This window comes from Hippichthys cyanospilos, chromosome 22, assembly GCF_059441005.1.
Source record: "Hippichthys cyanospilos isolate Australia breed blue-spotted pipefish chromosome 22, RoL_Hcya_1.0, whole genome shotgun sequence".
NCBI classification, from domain to species: Eukaryota; Metazoa; Chordata; class Actinopteri; order Syngnathiformes; family Syngnathidae; genus Hippichthys; species Hippichthys cyanospilos.
The window spans coordinates 2,654,164-2,667,504 of record NC_142390.1 but is presented as its reverse complement, the minus strand read 5'-3'; the positions used below and the strand labels follow the sequence as shown (position 1 = coordinate 2,667,504).

Below are 13,341 nucleotides of genomic sequence, written 5' to 3'. Positions count from 1 at the left end.
GTTTGAATTCTTCAAAGGCAGCTTTTGCATATCACATCCTGGTATCTCTTCAGACGTCTTGATGTGGATGACGCTTTATGATGTGGAATGAAATTCCAATCAAATTCTTGACCTTTGAAACCATTTGAATTTGATGCTTTATACTTAAATACACTATTTTAGTTCAATGATTAGAAAAAAGTGCCTTTCACGTTTTCATATCATGTTTTATGGAAATTGATATATGCTATGTGAACTCTACTCACTCAACTGTTCACTCATCTGTGAACTCAAAGCTATTCCAAATCATAAATCATCCATACCATAATGCTAAAGAAACACCAATATGTGAAAACAGATATCTTGGCAAAAGGTACCTACGTTGAGGAATTTAAAAACGAAAAACTGAAATGAAACTGTTCCACATCATAACTGACCGAGAAAATACCAAAACGCGAAAAGCAGTCATCTTAGCAAAAGCCGCTTTTGGTAATGCACAGCGGTAAACTGAAAATAATTCCAGATCATAAAGCATCATCCACATTAAAAGCTGACCAAGATGTGAAAAGCAGCCTACTTTGAAAAAACGAAAACCCCAAACTATAAACTTTTGAAAACGCGCAGTCGTGAAATTCCAATCATTTCATAAAGCATCACCACATCATAACAATGGCAGAGAAAATAACAAGAGATGGTAAGCATCCTAGCAAAATGTTTCTACTCTGAATATAGAATCCCAAACTGTTAACTCTTGGTAATACACAGCATTAAACTCAGTATTTCTAGATCATAAAGCATTATCCACGTCATAAAGCTGACGCACGAAAATGCTAAGACGCGCAAAGCTGTCAGTTTGGCAACAGTTGCTTACTCTGACAAATCTAAAATCTTGACAATACGCAGATGTGAACTGAAAGTCACTCCACATCATAACACATCATTCACGTCATTGCTCAGAAAGCGCCAAGATACTTTACCGTCCGTGGGTGAGGTTTTTAAGCGGCTGCAGAGTCCGTGAACATCCCCGTAAGTTTCCCCGATTTTTCTCAGGCCCTCGGCGCCTCGCAGTTCCATGAGGGAGCGCAGTTCGTTGAGCGTGCAGCCAAAGTCGCCGTCATGGTTGGCCTCCACGATGGAGTTCTTCACTCCGCTGTACGAGTTGTTCGCCATCGTCTCGCTAGCTCCCTCGATTGCGAACGCCAAAGTTAACCGCGGGGGGCGAACGGGGGAAGAAAAAAAAAAAAAAAGGAGCAAAACAAAAAGGTGTTCCAGAAAAACTTAAATCCCCACGAGCGCACGTACGGCGGTAGCTCCCATAAAATTGGCGAGAGGGCCGTCAGAGGCAGCTGGAGTCATGCGGCGGCGGCAAGTGGCGGGGCAGCGTTTCTACAAGGCCGGCCATGTCCCTTGGAGACTCCGGCCTTCTTCCTGGCCTCTCATGGCGACGGCGGGGAACTCGCACAGCCGGAAATCAGCATGCAGTCGGATCTGAGATAGGGCAAAGGCGATGTCAAAGACCCCTTCGGTATTTCAAATGTTACGTTTTGCTGGCTAAGACACCAAGTTGTTTTCAAATTAAGCAACTTTTTTGGTATCAATCTCTTTTTAACAGTTTTTAGTGGCCTCCGATTTCGAAATGTTCAAATGGGTGACCATCATACGTACATTTTTTTTGATTTGGACAGAAATGAGAACTACGATGCGGCCCATGATAATTAATTTGTTCTTAATTAGAAAAGAAAGCAATGATGTTCCTGTCACGGCATTAAAAAGCATAAATCTGATTTGCCGATACCCGCAGAAACCGCGCGATAATTTCACAAAACCTTTTTCGGTCATTTGTGGAAAATTCCTTCACCGATGACAGCGCATATCCATATGAAACTTAATAATTTGCAAAGACGTCATTGTGACACATAAGCAATGCGTGGCTTCGTGTGCTAATCAATTTGTTCTTAATTTGAAAAGAAAAACTGCGCTGCGCTCGTCACGGCATTATAAAGCATTCAATTTGATTTGCCAATACTATTTGAGAACTATTTGAGAACCTCTCTTCTAAAACAAAACAAGACACTTGTGATCATTCAATGCCTAGAGAATGACACTTTTCCATTTAATTACTCTCAAGCAGCATGTTCAGTTGCTTGTTTTACCAAAGTGGGAGTGGCCACACGCGCAGGGCTATCACTGGGGAAGGAGGGACGCCAAAAGCATAGGTTTGTCGGCAGCAAGAAGAAAGGCCTGCACAATTAATGGTCCGTGGCGGTGATGTTACACAACACAGGACGGCCTGAGAGAAAACGTGCGCAGAGCAGCCGCTGACGGTTGGGATGCTGGAGGCTAACCGCGTGGTGCAATTTGGCCTATCAGGTGCAATTAAGGGCTTGCGGCGTCTTCCTCAAGGGCATTCTCTTGACACCGGGGAACAAATCCGTTAGTTTCCAACTACACCACTGATTTTAGAGGGAAAACAACATTTTGCTCAATTGGCAGAATGCTGATTGGGTGCTCACTGAAGTCAGGTGTGGACTTACAGTAGACTCAGTAAAATTCAGTCAAATTAAAGTAAAAAAGGGGGGCTTGTACACGAGGTAGGAGAAATAGGGCGCCCGCTAGCAAAACCAAAGCCGAATTGAATCCGACTGTCGTTTGCGTCGCTTTGGTTGCCACGACGGACGCAGGGGGCCGCGGACAGTTCGGGGTCGCCGGCGCGGGACGTTTGAGTGACAACCGTCGCGCTGGTCCGAAACGAGCAGAGACGATTAGCGGCGTCTTTCGGCGAGGGTCCCCCACCGGCGGTTTGCGCGTCTCCATCAGTCAACCGCAGAGAGCAAATCCAGGGATCCCTCCGCATCGGAGCCGCCTAGCACGAGGGGTGGTATTTTTAGCTCCCCCCGCCGGCCGCCCCTCCCCCCCGCCGCCAAAGTGGGTCAGGCCATGTAAATGTGGAGGGTACAAAGCAGCGACGCCCGGCTCGCCGCTGAGAGCTACTTGAGCGGCCCCTTCAACGCCGTCAGGTGTCGGCAAGTCAAAACGCGCTCTCCATCTTTACGCCTTGGGAGATTGCCGCTAAAAAGGCCAGCTACCAATGACACAAGAGTCGGAATCATGATTCCACGTTGTGGGAATCTTTTATCGTGAATGTTTTGAAGGCACGCTTACTATGTATATTAAGTGTGAAAATGCCACGCCGCCGAAATGTTACGCGGCGGCAGCTGCGTCTTTCAAGAACGCTGCCTTTGAAGATGAGACGTGCGCTGTGTTCTTTGTAAGGCGCCGCTTGGCGAAGCGGGACCTGTGCGAGGAGGTCAACGTTGCGCCGTTAGTGGCCAACCAATCACACATGACTTAAGAAATGTGTCCAAATAATCCAGGAGAATGCCATGAAATAAACTGATCGGATAACAGAGCTGCGGCGAGCAAATATTTTCAACATGCTTAACGTGCAGGCAAGTTCAGTTAAAAACAATTACAAAAATATAATTGAGAAGCACTGCTTTAGATATTAGCTTTGGAATTGTTTTTGGACCAAAAAAAAACAACGTAGAAATACGTCTTGGGATGGAATGGGTTGACGTATCTCCGAGTTATTGAATCGACTCAGGTCATTAAGCTACCGGGCTAACAAAAACCACTTGTACACAGCGCACATGCTTATTGACAAAGCAAAATGTTATTTTTGGAGAGCGGAGTCGCTCGCCAGTGTCATACGAGGCGGCCGTGAGCGGGGGGCGGGCGGGGGGGGCTTCACGCCGGCACAAAGAGAACAGAGCGTCTTTTGACACGGCCGGGGAAACGGGCACAAGTGCGGCGCGGCGCGGCGCTCCGCGCTCCCGCCCCTCTCCAAAATGTGACAAGTCTGGATTACAAATGTAAGCGGGGAACGTGATCCCCACGCGGCCCGGGAGCGTCGAATGACGCGGGAGGCCGGTTGGGCGACGAGCGGGACCGCCGCCGACTCGCCTCGGCGTCGATACAAGTCCGCCTGATAGGAAGACGCGGCAACGGAATACGGAAGGATATCAATTTGTTTTCCTTTCTGCATCGAATCTACGAGCGCAACGGTTCAAAGGCCTCAGGCGGAGCCATACAAAGTGGTTACTGTTGCTTTACATAAATCATTAAACGCGCTCCGTTCCTCCATAGGCTGACGTGACATTCAAAGGAAGAGAATGGTCAAATGGAGAGAATAAATCGGAAATATAGCAAAAGGACCGAATGTTACTGCCATGGATGAGAATTCTCATTGTTTGAAATAGTAAATATAAATAATAAAAAAAAATAGAGTTAACGAGATAGCCAGTGAATGAGTTAAAATAAAACTGTCAAGGCTTTCTGTTAAAGGTGATGAGGTATTTTTTTCACACTTTACCTTTTTATCATTTGAAATAGCATTGTGGGGCATGCCAAAATGTATTTTTAGCATATTTTGCGGGCCACAAAAATGTGGATGGCGGGCCGCAAATTGCCCCCGAGCCGTAGTTTGGATACCGACGCTTTACACAGAAATCCTCTAAACATTTCAATAGTTTTTCATTTATTGTTACAACTTAGTTCTCATACAATAAATTGATGCCACGATAGGACTATTTGCATCACTTGTCCACTTCTCAGAATATTATTAAAGAATATTCGAAATTTTACGAATACATATACTATTATTCATGTAAAATGGTGCATTATCTATGGTAAAATTCGGAATTTAATCAATGTTTGTTGTAAAAGCATAATATTTATTTTGAAATGATTTTTCAGAAAATAGCGACTCGTCATTTTACAGTTTTAGTCAAGTAATGCTAGAATTTATTTCTCATGCTAGACTTAAAGGTGAAGTCAAAATGTTTTTGACGATTACGTTCGATACGCCCCACTAGTCAAAAAAAAAAAAACGTGTTCGGATTAATATCGCAGCAAAATTCACCCGTTTTTTTGCCACTTGCTGTGGACCGAAAACGACATTACAGCTGTTTAGGGTTAAGGTCAAGCTCGAGTCGGGCTCGGCCGTTTTCCGAGTTCAGTCATGTGATAACAGTAAGCCGAGCTGCGATTGGCCGTAAGTTATTTGTTACAACTTTGTCGTCTTCCCTCAAACCATTTGCCATAGATTTCTTTCCTGAAATCAAAACGGTGAACATTGGTCACTGAAACGCTTGCTCAGCAAAGGGTCAAGCTTTCGTCGGATGATGCAATGACCAAAGATAAAAAGAGCAGTGGCTCACCTTGCATCATCTTTGAGGCTTATCGAGCATTTCTGCGATAAATGAATGCAAAGACGCTCGTCTGCAGTAGCATCGGTAGCGTTTAATTGGATAAGCGGTGATCTCTTCATCCGCCCCAGCAAAAAGGGGCTTCGCGGCTGGAGCCCACGAGAACCCGGGGGCTTGTAGGCAACCAAGAGGAATGTAAAGACCGTCCATCAAGGTCGATAGAAGAAGCTTAACGTGCGTGATGAGGATGCAGCGGAGCGTGTGGGGGGATGTTGGGGTCTCGGAGGGTGAGTACTGTAATTCCACGATGCAAGTTTTGACACTGCGGGTTTGACCCGTTGGTTTGTCTGCGCGGACAGCGTCGGGTTGGTGAATAAATAACCATTTCATAATAGTGGTCATTTCAATGCAGTCAACTTTTCCCGCTAGCGTCATCTGACGTGCAGTGACGCATCCGTGCGCGCAACTCTCGTCATGTCACGATCGCCAATAAAAAGAAAATGAAAAATAGAAACCCCCTTGAATTAATATCCCGTTTAACAGCCCACAGCGTCCCACGCTAGCGTGCGGTTAGCCTCCTAGCGTTAGCCGATCGTGATTGTAAAGAATCCCAAAACGCTACTTCTTTGCACAACATTTGACAGGTACTCTTGGGTCAAGCCCGGGCGGGGAAGGTAAAAGGAGGACGGTGCGACGGAGATTTCTGCAGCGTCCCGACTGAGCAGCCACCTGGGGTCCCCCGGAGGCAAGCCGCCCCAATGTCAGCGGTGTCTACCCCGGTGAGAAGGTTAGCCGCATTAGCTTGCCGTTGAAGCTAACCAGCGGCTCGCGCTGGTTGGACGCTGCCCGCAAAACCGGAGGCACTTCGGTGCTCCGGGCTTCCGCGCCGGGTGACGATCGGAGCCGACTTGAGGCGGCCGTAATTGCGCGGCTTTGTGCCCCGAGAAGAGACGCTAAAGACAGGCGAAAAATACTTACTCCGTTCTCCGAAGAGCAGAACCCGGAGCCCCTGCGTCCCTCTCTCACTCCCCCTCAGTCTCAGTGACTCCAAGGCTGGCTCCCCTGAACTGAGGTACAAGCCCCGCCTTCGGTGACGCCACAACTTCAACCAAAGAGTACGCGTCGTGCAGTGAAGCAATCAGATAGTTCCCCACCTCTGGAAGCCGCTGCATGCCGAATTGAAACTCGTGTTTCCCACAATGCAGTAAAGCGTGGTTATCATAAAATACCACTGCTTGTGTTGTTTAAAATAAATACCCACATTTAGTTTGCTCAATCCTCTTCTATATGCTGCAACAAAAGCGGAAGTGCTTGAGGGTGATCATCTTTCTTCCCCGCGTTGCCTTTTTCCACAACTCTGCCGGGGACATGTGATGCGCGTCAAAAGAGGGCGGGCCCCGGTCCGCTGGTGTGAATTCCAATTGGCTCCGGCCGCATATCAGTCGCCTATGGAAACGGTTACATCATCATCACCCCCCGCCACCACCAATCACGTTCTCGTAATCCCTCCCTCGCTATCTGTATAATAACGGGATTATTCAACTCTTCACACCAGCCTCTGATGCAGCAAACACAAAACACTTACCGTCACCTCAGTGATGCATCACCCCCCCGCCCCCCCACACTCCTTTATTTTTTCTCTCTCTTTACAACCAGCACAGAGTGACTCCACCTAGCCACTCTTAGCTCGCCCCCCCCACGCAACTAATCTAACCTGACGTCATTCTTTCCATGACGTAGCGCTTTTTTTTTTTTTTTTTTACTATCTTTTCTTCGCCTTTAATGCCTGCAGTCATTGTGGTGATCGGTGTATTGGGAGAATGATGTCAAATCCCATCAAGTGCATTTGCAGGGAGATGAACCCCACAGTTGCAGCAAAAAAAAAAAAAAAATGTGCACGGTTAAGGGATAGATGCATGCATAAACAGTCATTAACGTTGGTTGATGATAAACAGAAAGGGGTCAAACCTCAGTGTGTAATACACTTGCAGTCTCGACATAATGGGACTTATCATTAACGCCTAAGAGTGCAAACGGGGATCAGTTCAAGCGTGCAAACTAAAGTTTGAAACCTTTATATTTTGTTGGGAACTTGTGAGTCACTTGTAGGTCAGGTGGAGGAGGAGGATTTGTTAAGAGAAGAAGAGGAAGCTCATAAACTGGGGGGAAAGGAGTTTAGATTGATGCAAGTTTGCTTTGTGCAATGCTAGCATGTTAGTTGCAAACCGGGGGAAACCAGCGGAAAAAACAAAACAAAATATATTAGGTGCAGTTTTTGCAGTTTTGGGCTTCACCTTTAGCAGGATTTTGACCATTTTTGGGTCATTTTCTTCCACATCATTCTCACAGCTTTAGCCAAGGGATGCCACACCCCTGGTAGTGGTCACGCCAGGGTGAACTTTGACACTTTGTCATCATCTGGGTCAAATTTCCTGCCGTCTTCTTTCAATGCTTTCCCTTTGATATAAAGAGCAAAGGATTAGGCAACATAGCGCACAATTAAACAACCTACAAAATCAATTCAGAAATTTGTTATTAACTCGTTCAGTACCATGCGTTCGTTGCCCGAAAGGTTAACGATGAAGCGTCTTGAAGCATTTTTCAAGAGAACATTTATGTTTCATGTCACAGCGACTTAATAGGCTGGTTATTGTGGATTTCGAAGTCTGCTGTGTGATTTTAATGCAATGAAATGTTAACACTATTCGGCTCATTTTCATGAAAGCAAAGAGTCACAGCAAAATGATTGAAATTGCATGCAAAATCAAGTGGGAGGCAGAAGAACTTGCCATGAAACCACCAAATCCCCACTTCAAATCTATTACACACTTAACACCCGCAAGCAGGGGGACCACACAAGTCTATTGTTTGGATTTTTTTCTTGCCATATTTCTCTGAAGGATTTCCTGAACTGCAGTAAATATGAACTGTCTTCCAACCCTTGTCACCAAAGTTGACAATATGACTTTTGCGGCACGCCCAAAAATCTTCCCGCCTCAAAAAGTATGACTTTCACAGATTAAGATATAAAAGTGTGGTGAAAAGTGTGGTAAAAATACAGGGGCTGAGACTAGATGCTTGGGGGACGCCAGTTCCCATTAACAGCGATTGTATCGCCTCCTGATTATGCTCCTAGGGTATTTTGGAAGAGTAATAACGGTGATTGGGTCTCATTCTGAGACCTTTGATGACAGTGACAGTACGTTCTGTTAAGTACACTCAATGACGTGATGGCTTCCACCCGTCGCGGTGATCTTATCACATGTTCGAACGGCTGGCCGCATTCAAGAGTTTCGCCTATTCACAACGGGAACAATGTCTCATTCAGAGAGGATGGAAAAAGTACATGACACAGCACACCCATCAGCAAAAAAAAAAAAAAAAAAGACATTTTTACATGCTGACTGGAGGGAGATGTTGTTCCTCTTTAGGTCAAGCTAGCGGAAAATAACGTTGCTGTTCTTACTCTGAATATGGCTTCCTCGAGGTCACTTGATCTTTCTACGCGACGCCGTTGCTCCAACGGACGTGGCTTTTTCCACTGGCTCAGCACATTGGCACATGGTGGAAGGCGGCGAGGGGAAGGATTTTGAGAGCTTCCTTCTTTTCAAAAGAGAGGAGAGAGAGAGAGAAAAGTGTCATGTAGTATCGAGGCGCACGATGTACGGGCAAAGTTCCGAAAACGCGTCAGGGTCGTTTCTATCCATTGCCTTCTACGGTTTGTTTTAACTTGCCGTATTGGAACAGCTCAGCCGGGTCAACATCTCATGAAAAAAAATCCATTCAACGATTAGCAAAAGTGTCAGACTTGTTAAAAATACAGCTGTCGAGATAAGAATGAAGGCATGATACACAGCTGTGTGAAGGGAGAGTTTGTGAGCGCGTCGCACAAAGCGACGCCTGTGCCGTCGGTTCTATCGCCAAAGGTCCGTGTTTGTGTTTCCAACCGCCGCAGGAATTTATTGCAGGCGCTCGCGAGGGCAGCCGCCGGGGGCCGAGCGTCCGACGGGACAAAGGCCAGAGTTGTCGAGGGAAGGGGAGGAAAAAAAAAAAAAAAATCAAAATGGAAAACGGAGCGGACAAGGGGTTATTATTAAAAAAAATAAAATAAAGCTATTAGCGGTATTTTTCCTTATATCGGTAACTACACAAGAATTGAGTATGCATACTGGTATCCGCTATCCCTATTATCTCATTTAATCCCTAAAATGTATTTATGATTTTTTTTTTTACATATAGAGTGCAGACCTTCAATTCTAAATACTATTTTACAGATTTCTTTCTAAAAAGCGTTTGATGAGGATCTTAAAATATCCATCCATCCATTGAAAAAGGTAAGACAAAATATTAGTGCTTAATTTTGGAAAAAAAGTGTTAATACTATAGAATCTTACAGCTTTTATTCACCACTAATATTCACTATACTGCTGAATAAGCGGAGTGTAAGTCTCCCTTTAAACGCCACAATTAAATAGTTTAGTTAATTTAGTTGCCGTTTTCTAAGCTAATAATTGCATTTTGTTCAGAGCGGCGCAGCAACTTAAACAACCTCGCCAAGTTTCCACTGGTGTACAATAAGTCAGTACAAGTGCAAACTGTCAGGAGAAAGTGACCCACCCAGCCTAATAAGTGCATGTGTGAGTGAGAGACTATATAGGGCGTATAAAAGTGTGTGTGTGTGTGTGTGTGTGTGTGGGGGGCAGCACAGAAGTACCATAGAAGGGTGTTGGCGCGGTTTGGTTGCGGACATGTTTTCCACTTTCTGTTTTTCATCAATAGCCCGCGTATTTACAGCACGGCGGGTCGCGGTGAACGTTGGACACTGGCACACGTAAATACACCCGATCCCGCAAAACACGGTCGAGACACCACCTGAGATCCTGCGTTCGGAAACGCCGAAGTGGGAAACATAACAGAAAAGACACAGGGCCAAAATCTGGCGCGAGGACCAGTGGAAGGTGTTTGGAGCGAGAATAAATGAGAGCGGCGAGGGAAAAGTGGCCTCTGGCGAAGGGGACTTTGGTTAAATTGGGCGCAATTAAGAAGCAATGGCTTTGCCGGGACAGGTTGAGGATCATTTAACGTCAAATTAATTAGAACCTTCAGAGAGCTAGCGAGAATCGAGGTTTTCTTCTCTAGCTCCGCCCGGATGGGGCACAGATGGCAAAGATGGGGGGCAGATCCAATGGGAACTCGGCGCCCTTTACACACCATTTCTTCAATTTCGCAGGGGTGGGGGGGGGATTTCCTCATGGGAGAAGCGGGGCATATGTTGCTTGGGGGAGAAAGGGCGGGTGAGTCCACTCAACAAACATGCGCCTTCCCCTTGTCCTGAATTTCTTCCCTTTGACAATCTCGCCATGTTTTTCCGGTTCGTTTGAAAATAATCTCGACGTCGGGGCGAAAATCATCAGGAGCAAACACAATGGTTTGTCACCAATACCGCCGACACACCCCCGACCCCGATTTAGCCAGGGGGGAGTAGGGGGGAGGAATTCGGCATGATCCTGCTGTAGCAGATGGATATGTCAAATATGCCTGCATGGGTTTATGGAGATGCTTATGGAGGCGCTTAGTGGTAATGTAATGACCTCTGTGTGTGTGCGTGTGTGTGTGTGCGTGCGTGCATGTGTGTGTGTCAATTACCTCTTTGAGATGTCTGGGGGGGAAAACTCTTAGTTGGAACCAAAACCCAAAGCCCACTCTGCTATGCCCTAAAAGAAATATTTAGGATTCAATCATTGTAGATAGACTACAGTACCAAGCAAAAGTTTGGAAACATCTTCGAATTTTTTCCGGTATTTTGTCAAATCCTTTACATCCGAGAATATGGATGGAATTATTTGGTTCAATCAAAACAGTAAGTTTTATTGTATAATTTAGGGTAGACCTTTGCAAATGAGTCCATTCAGTTTTATGATGTGGATGAAGAAGAGATACTGAAAGATTTTGAAGGACGAAATAGAATGACTTCCGGTTCACTGCTATGCACGATCAATATCTTGGATTTCTTGAATACGTTCTTGAATACTATTCCTAGCGGAAGAAACAGTCCGTGTGGCGGGTTAGTGTCCCAATACTTTTGTCCATGTGGAGTTTTAAAAGGCAGTGGGAAGTTCCTTCGAACGCACTCATAAACACATGAACCCTTGACTTTTAACATGCAATTTTCCTCTGCCGTCATCTATTTTCTACCGAGACGGTTTATGGAAACTTTCCGCCCTTTTATCGAGTCACGTGACGCGCACTTGAGGAGTTTTCCGAGCCCGGCGAGTCACGTGACGGCCGGCCCGAGTCCACGGGGAGCCGACCGCGTGATTACCATCCGTAGCCCAGTTTTAGCGGCTAGCCTACTTTTGGCCAGCCCGGTTCCAGAACCGCCCAAATAAGTCACGGCAAGCGTGAGCTCACGCCAGAGACCTTGTCCTAAAACTGCGCTGTGGAATCCCAGTAGAAGATTCATCTATCTAGCGTCCTCGGTGACGCGCGTCTCACTCGGATGGCACGATCGGCCAAGATCGGTGACGCGCTCCAGGTGGAACGTTCTGTTTTACTTCAGTCGAGTGTCAAACACAAACGGGAGGGCGCGAGGAACATCTTGCTAAAAAAGGGAAAAAGAAGAGAGGGGAGCGCGGCGCCAACGTCTGCAAGTCGTCATGAAGTTTATCTGGATCCTCCCCGCGCGTCGGATCTTCGGCGAGGCCAGTTCAAGGCCTTGTTTTGAAGGTAGTAAATTACTGGAGGTGTTCTTTTGGTCTTTTTTCGCCCTCCCGTTAAGTCACGGTCAATTTTCGCCGTTTACGTAGGTCATAACCTCGCGGCGCTTCGGGGTCCGGCCCGATCCGGGAGCGTCGCTCGCCGGCATTGTACCGACCGCGTCCATTATGCATGAGGCCCAGTAATAATGGATGAGACCGGTGAGTAACCTGAGGATGCGGTGGGACATGGAGACTACTCGCCGCCTGCTCCTTTTTCTCCCGTTGTCAAGACTTCCCGGGAGAACATGACGCCGGCCGGGACGCAAACAAACACCGACGCGTTCTAATAAAGCCACACAGAAGCGTCGATAAACTAGCGCGCCGCGGCGAAGGAAACGCAAGCGTGGAGGTGTCGGGTCGCATTGGCGTTGGCGCTAATGTTTTGATTCCATTAGCTCAAATCAACAGTGATTAGTTATTGATCTGATTTAATGTATTCCTTTTGAATGAAAAACGCTCTAAATCTTACACACTGCCCCTTTAACAGACATTTTTTCTGTCCTGAGTTTAAAATGTCTGACTGCGCTTGAATGCATCACACAGCTTGTGCTAAGCCTGGAGACTACAACGTAATTGATTAGCGGTTTCTTTGCATCCTTAATTGCGATTGAATATGGATTATTAAATGGCGGTGTCCGAGCTAGCAGCAGCTACGAAGGCTAGCTTCAAAACAAAACCCTTTATCATCTTTAGTGTGTTATTTTGAAGATGAACGTTCCCGAGGAGACACTTGCATCATCACGACATCTTTTTTGGGACATATTGTTATGGTTTTAATGGTCTTTCGGCCAAATGCATTTTTTGCTATCATTCGGAAAAGTAAAGGATGTTTCTAACCGTCCGGGAGTGAATGAGTTATATCTTGCCAAAACAGGCATCTACCATCCACGCCAGATGGCCACTTCAGCCCTGAAAGGAGTGTTAGGAAAAATCGAGCTTGATAGGAAGGGGGTCTGTTAGTGGGCGTGGCTATATTTTGGCCTCTTCTTCTTCGCTCAGGTTTGCCGCAGCTTTTTAGTAAGCGACGGTGAGTAAGACGTTTCCCCCTTTTGGGCCGTCATCCTGTACCCACACTTGACTGATTCATCTCCTAGCGTGCTCGCTATTCATTTCCTGGCTGATTTGTCCATGTCATCACGGCGAGCGCACCACAAAGCTTTTCAGCGCCAGCACCGAAATGTTCCTCAGCACTTTGCCCACTCGTCATGGCGTCGCATAGAAGTGTTGGGCGAGGGGGAGGGGCTAATTCAGTCAACTACAAGAGGTGAGGTGGGGGGGGGGGGATTCCCAGGCTAACTTGCTTCTGTGGTGATAACACACATATTCTCACAGTCCATCAGGTGTGTGACTAAGCGTGACGGAGGATGAGACTCAATAGTGCCGCCGCCCACATGAAT

General features: G+C 46.5%; 1 protein-coding gene across 6 annotated transcripts in view; it reads right to left on the bottom strand.

Moving 5' to 3' along the window:
- Positions 1-13,341, bottom strand: part of LOC148405417 (plasma membrane calcium-transporting ATPase 1-like) — a 51,753-nt gene that overhangs the window by 20,715 nt on the left and 17,697 nt on the right. For 5 of the 6 annotated variants that reach the window (XM_088406434.1, XM_088406437.1, XM_088406436.1 and 2 more), the window contains exons 1-2: positions 6,165-6,317; positions 957-1,467 (exon numbers count right to left, since the gene is read on the bottom strand). In XM_088406434.1, the coding sequence (XP_088262560.1) occupies positions 957-1,149 (193 nt within the window). In that variant the 5' untranslated portion in view covers positions 1,150-1,467; positions 6,165-6,317. Of the gene's footprint in view, positions 1-956; positions 1,468-6,164; positions 6,353-6,447; positions 6,633-7,480; positions 7,644-8,652; positions 8,787-10,832; positions 10,901-13,341 lie in introns of those variants that run through there. The other variant, XM_088406431.1, reaches the window with a different exon arrangement.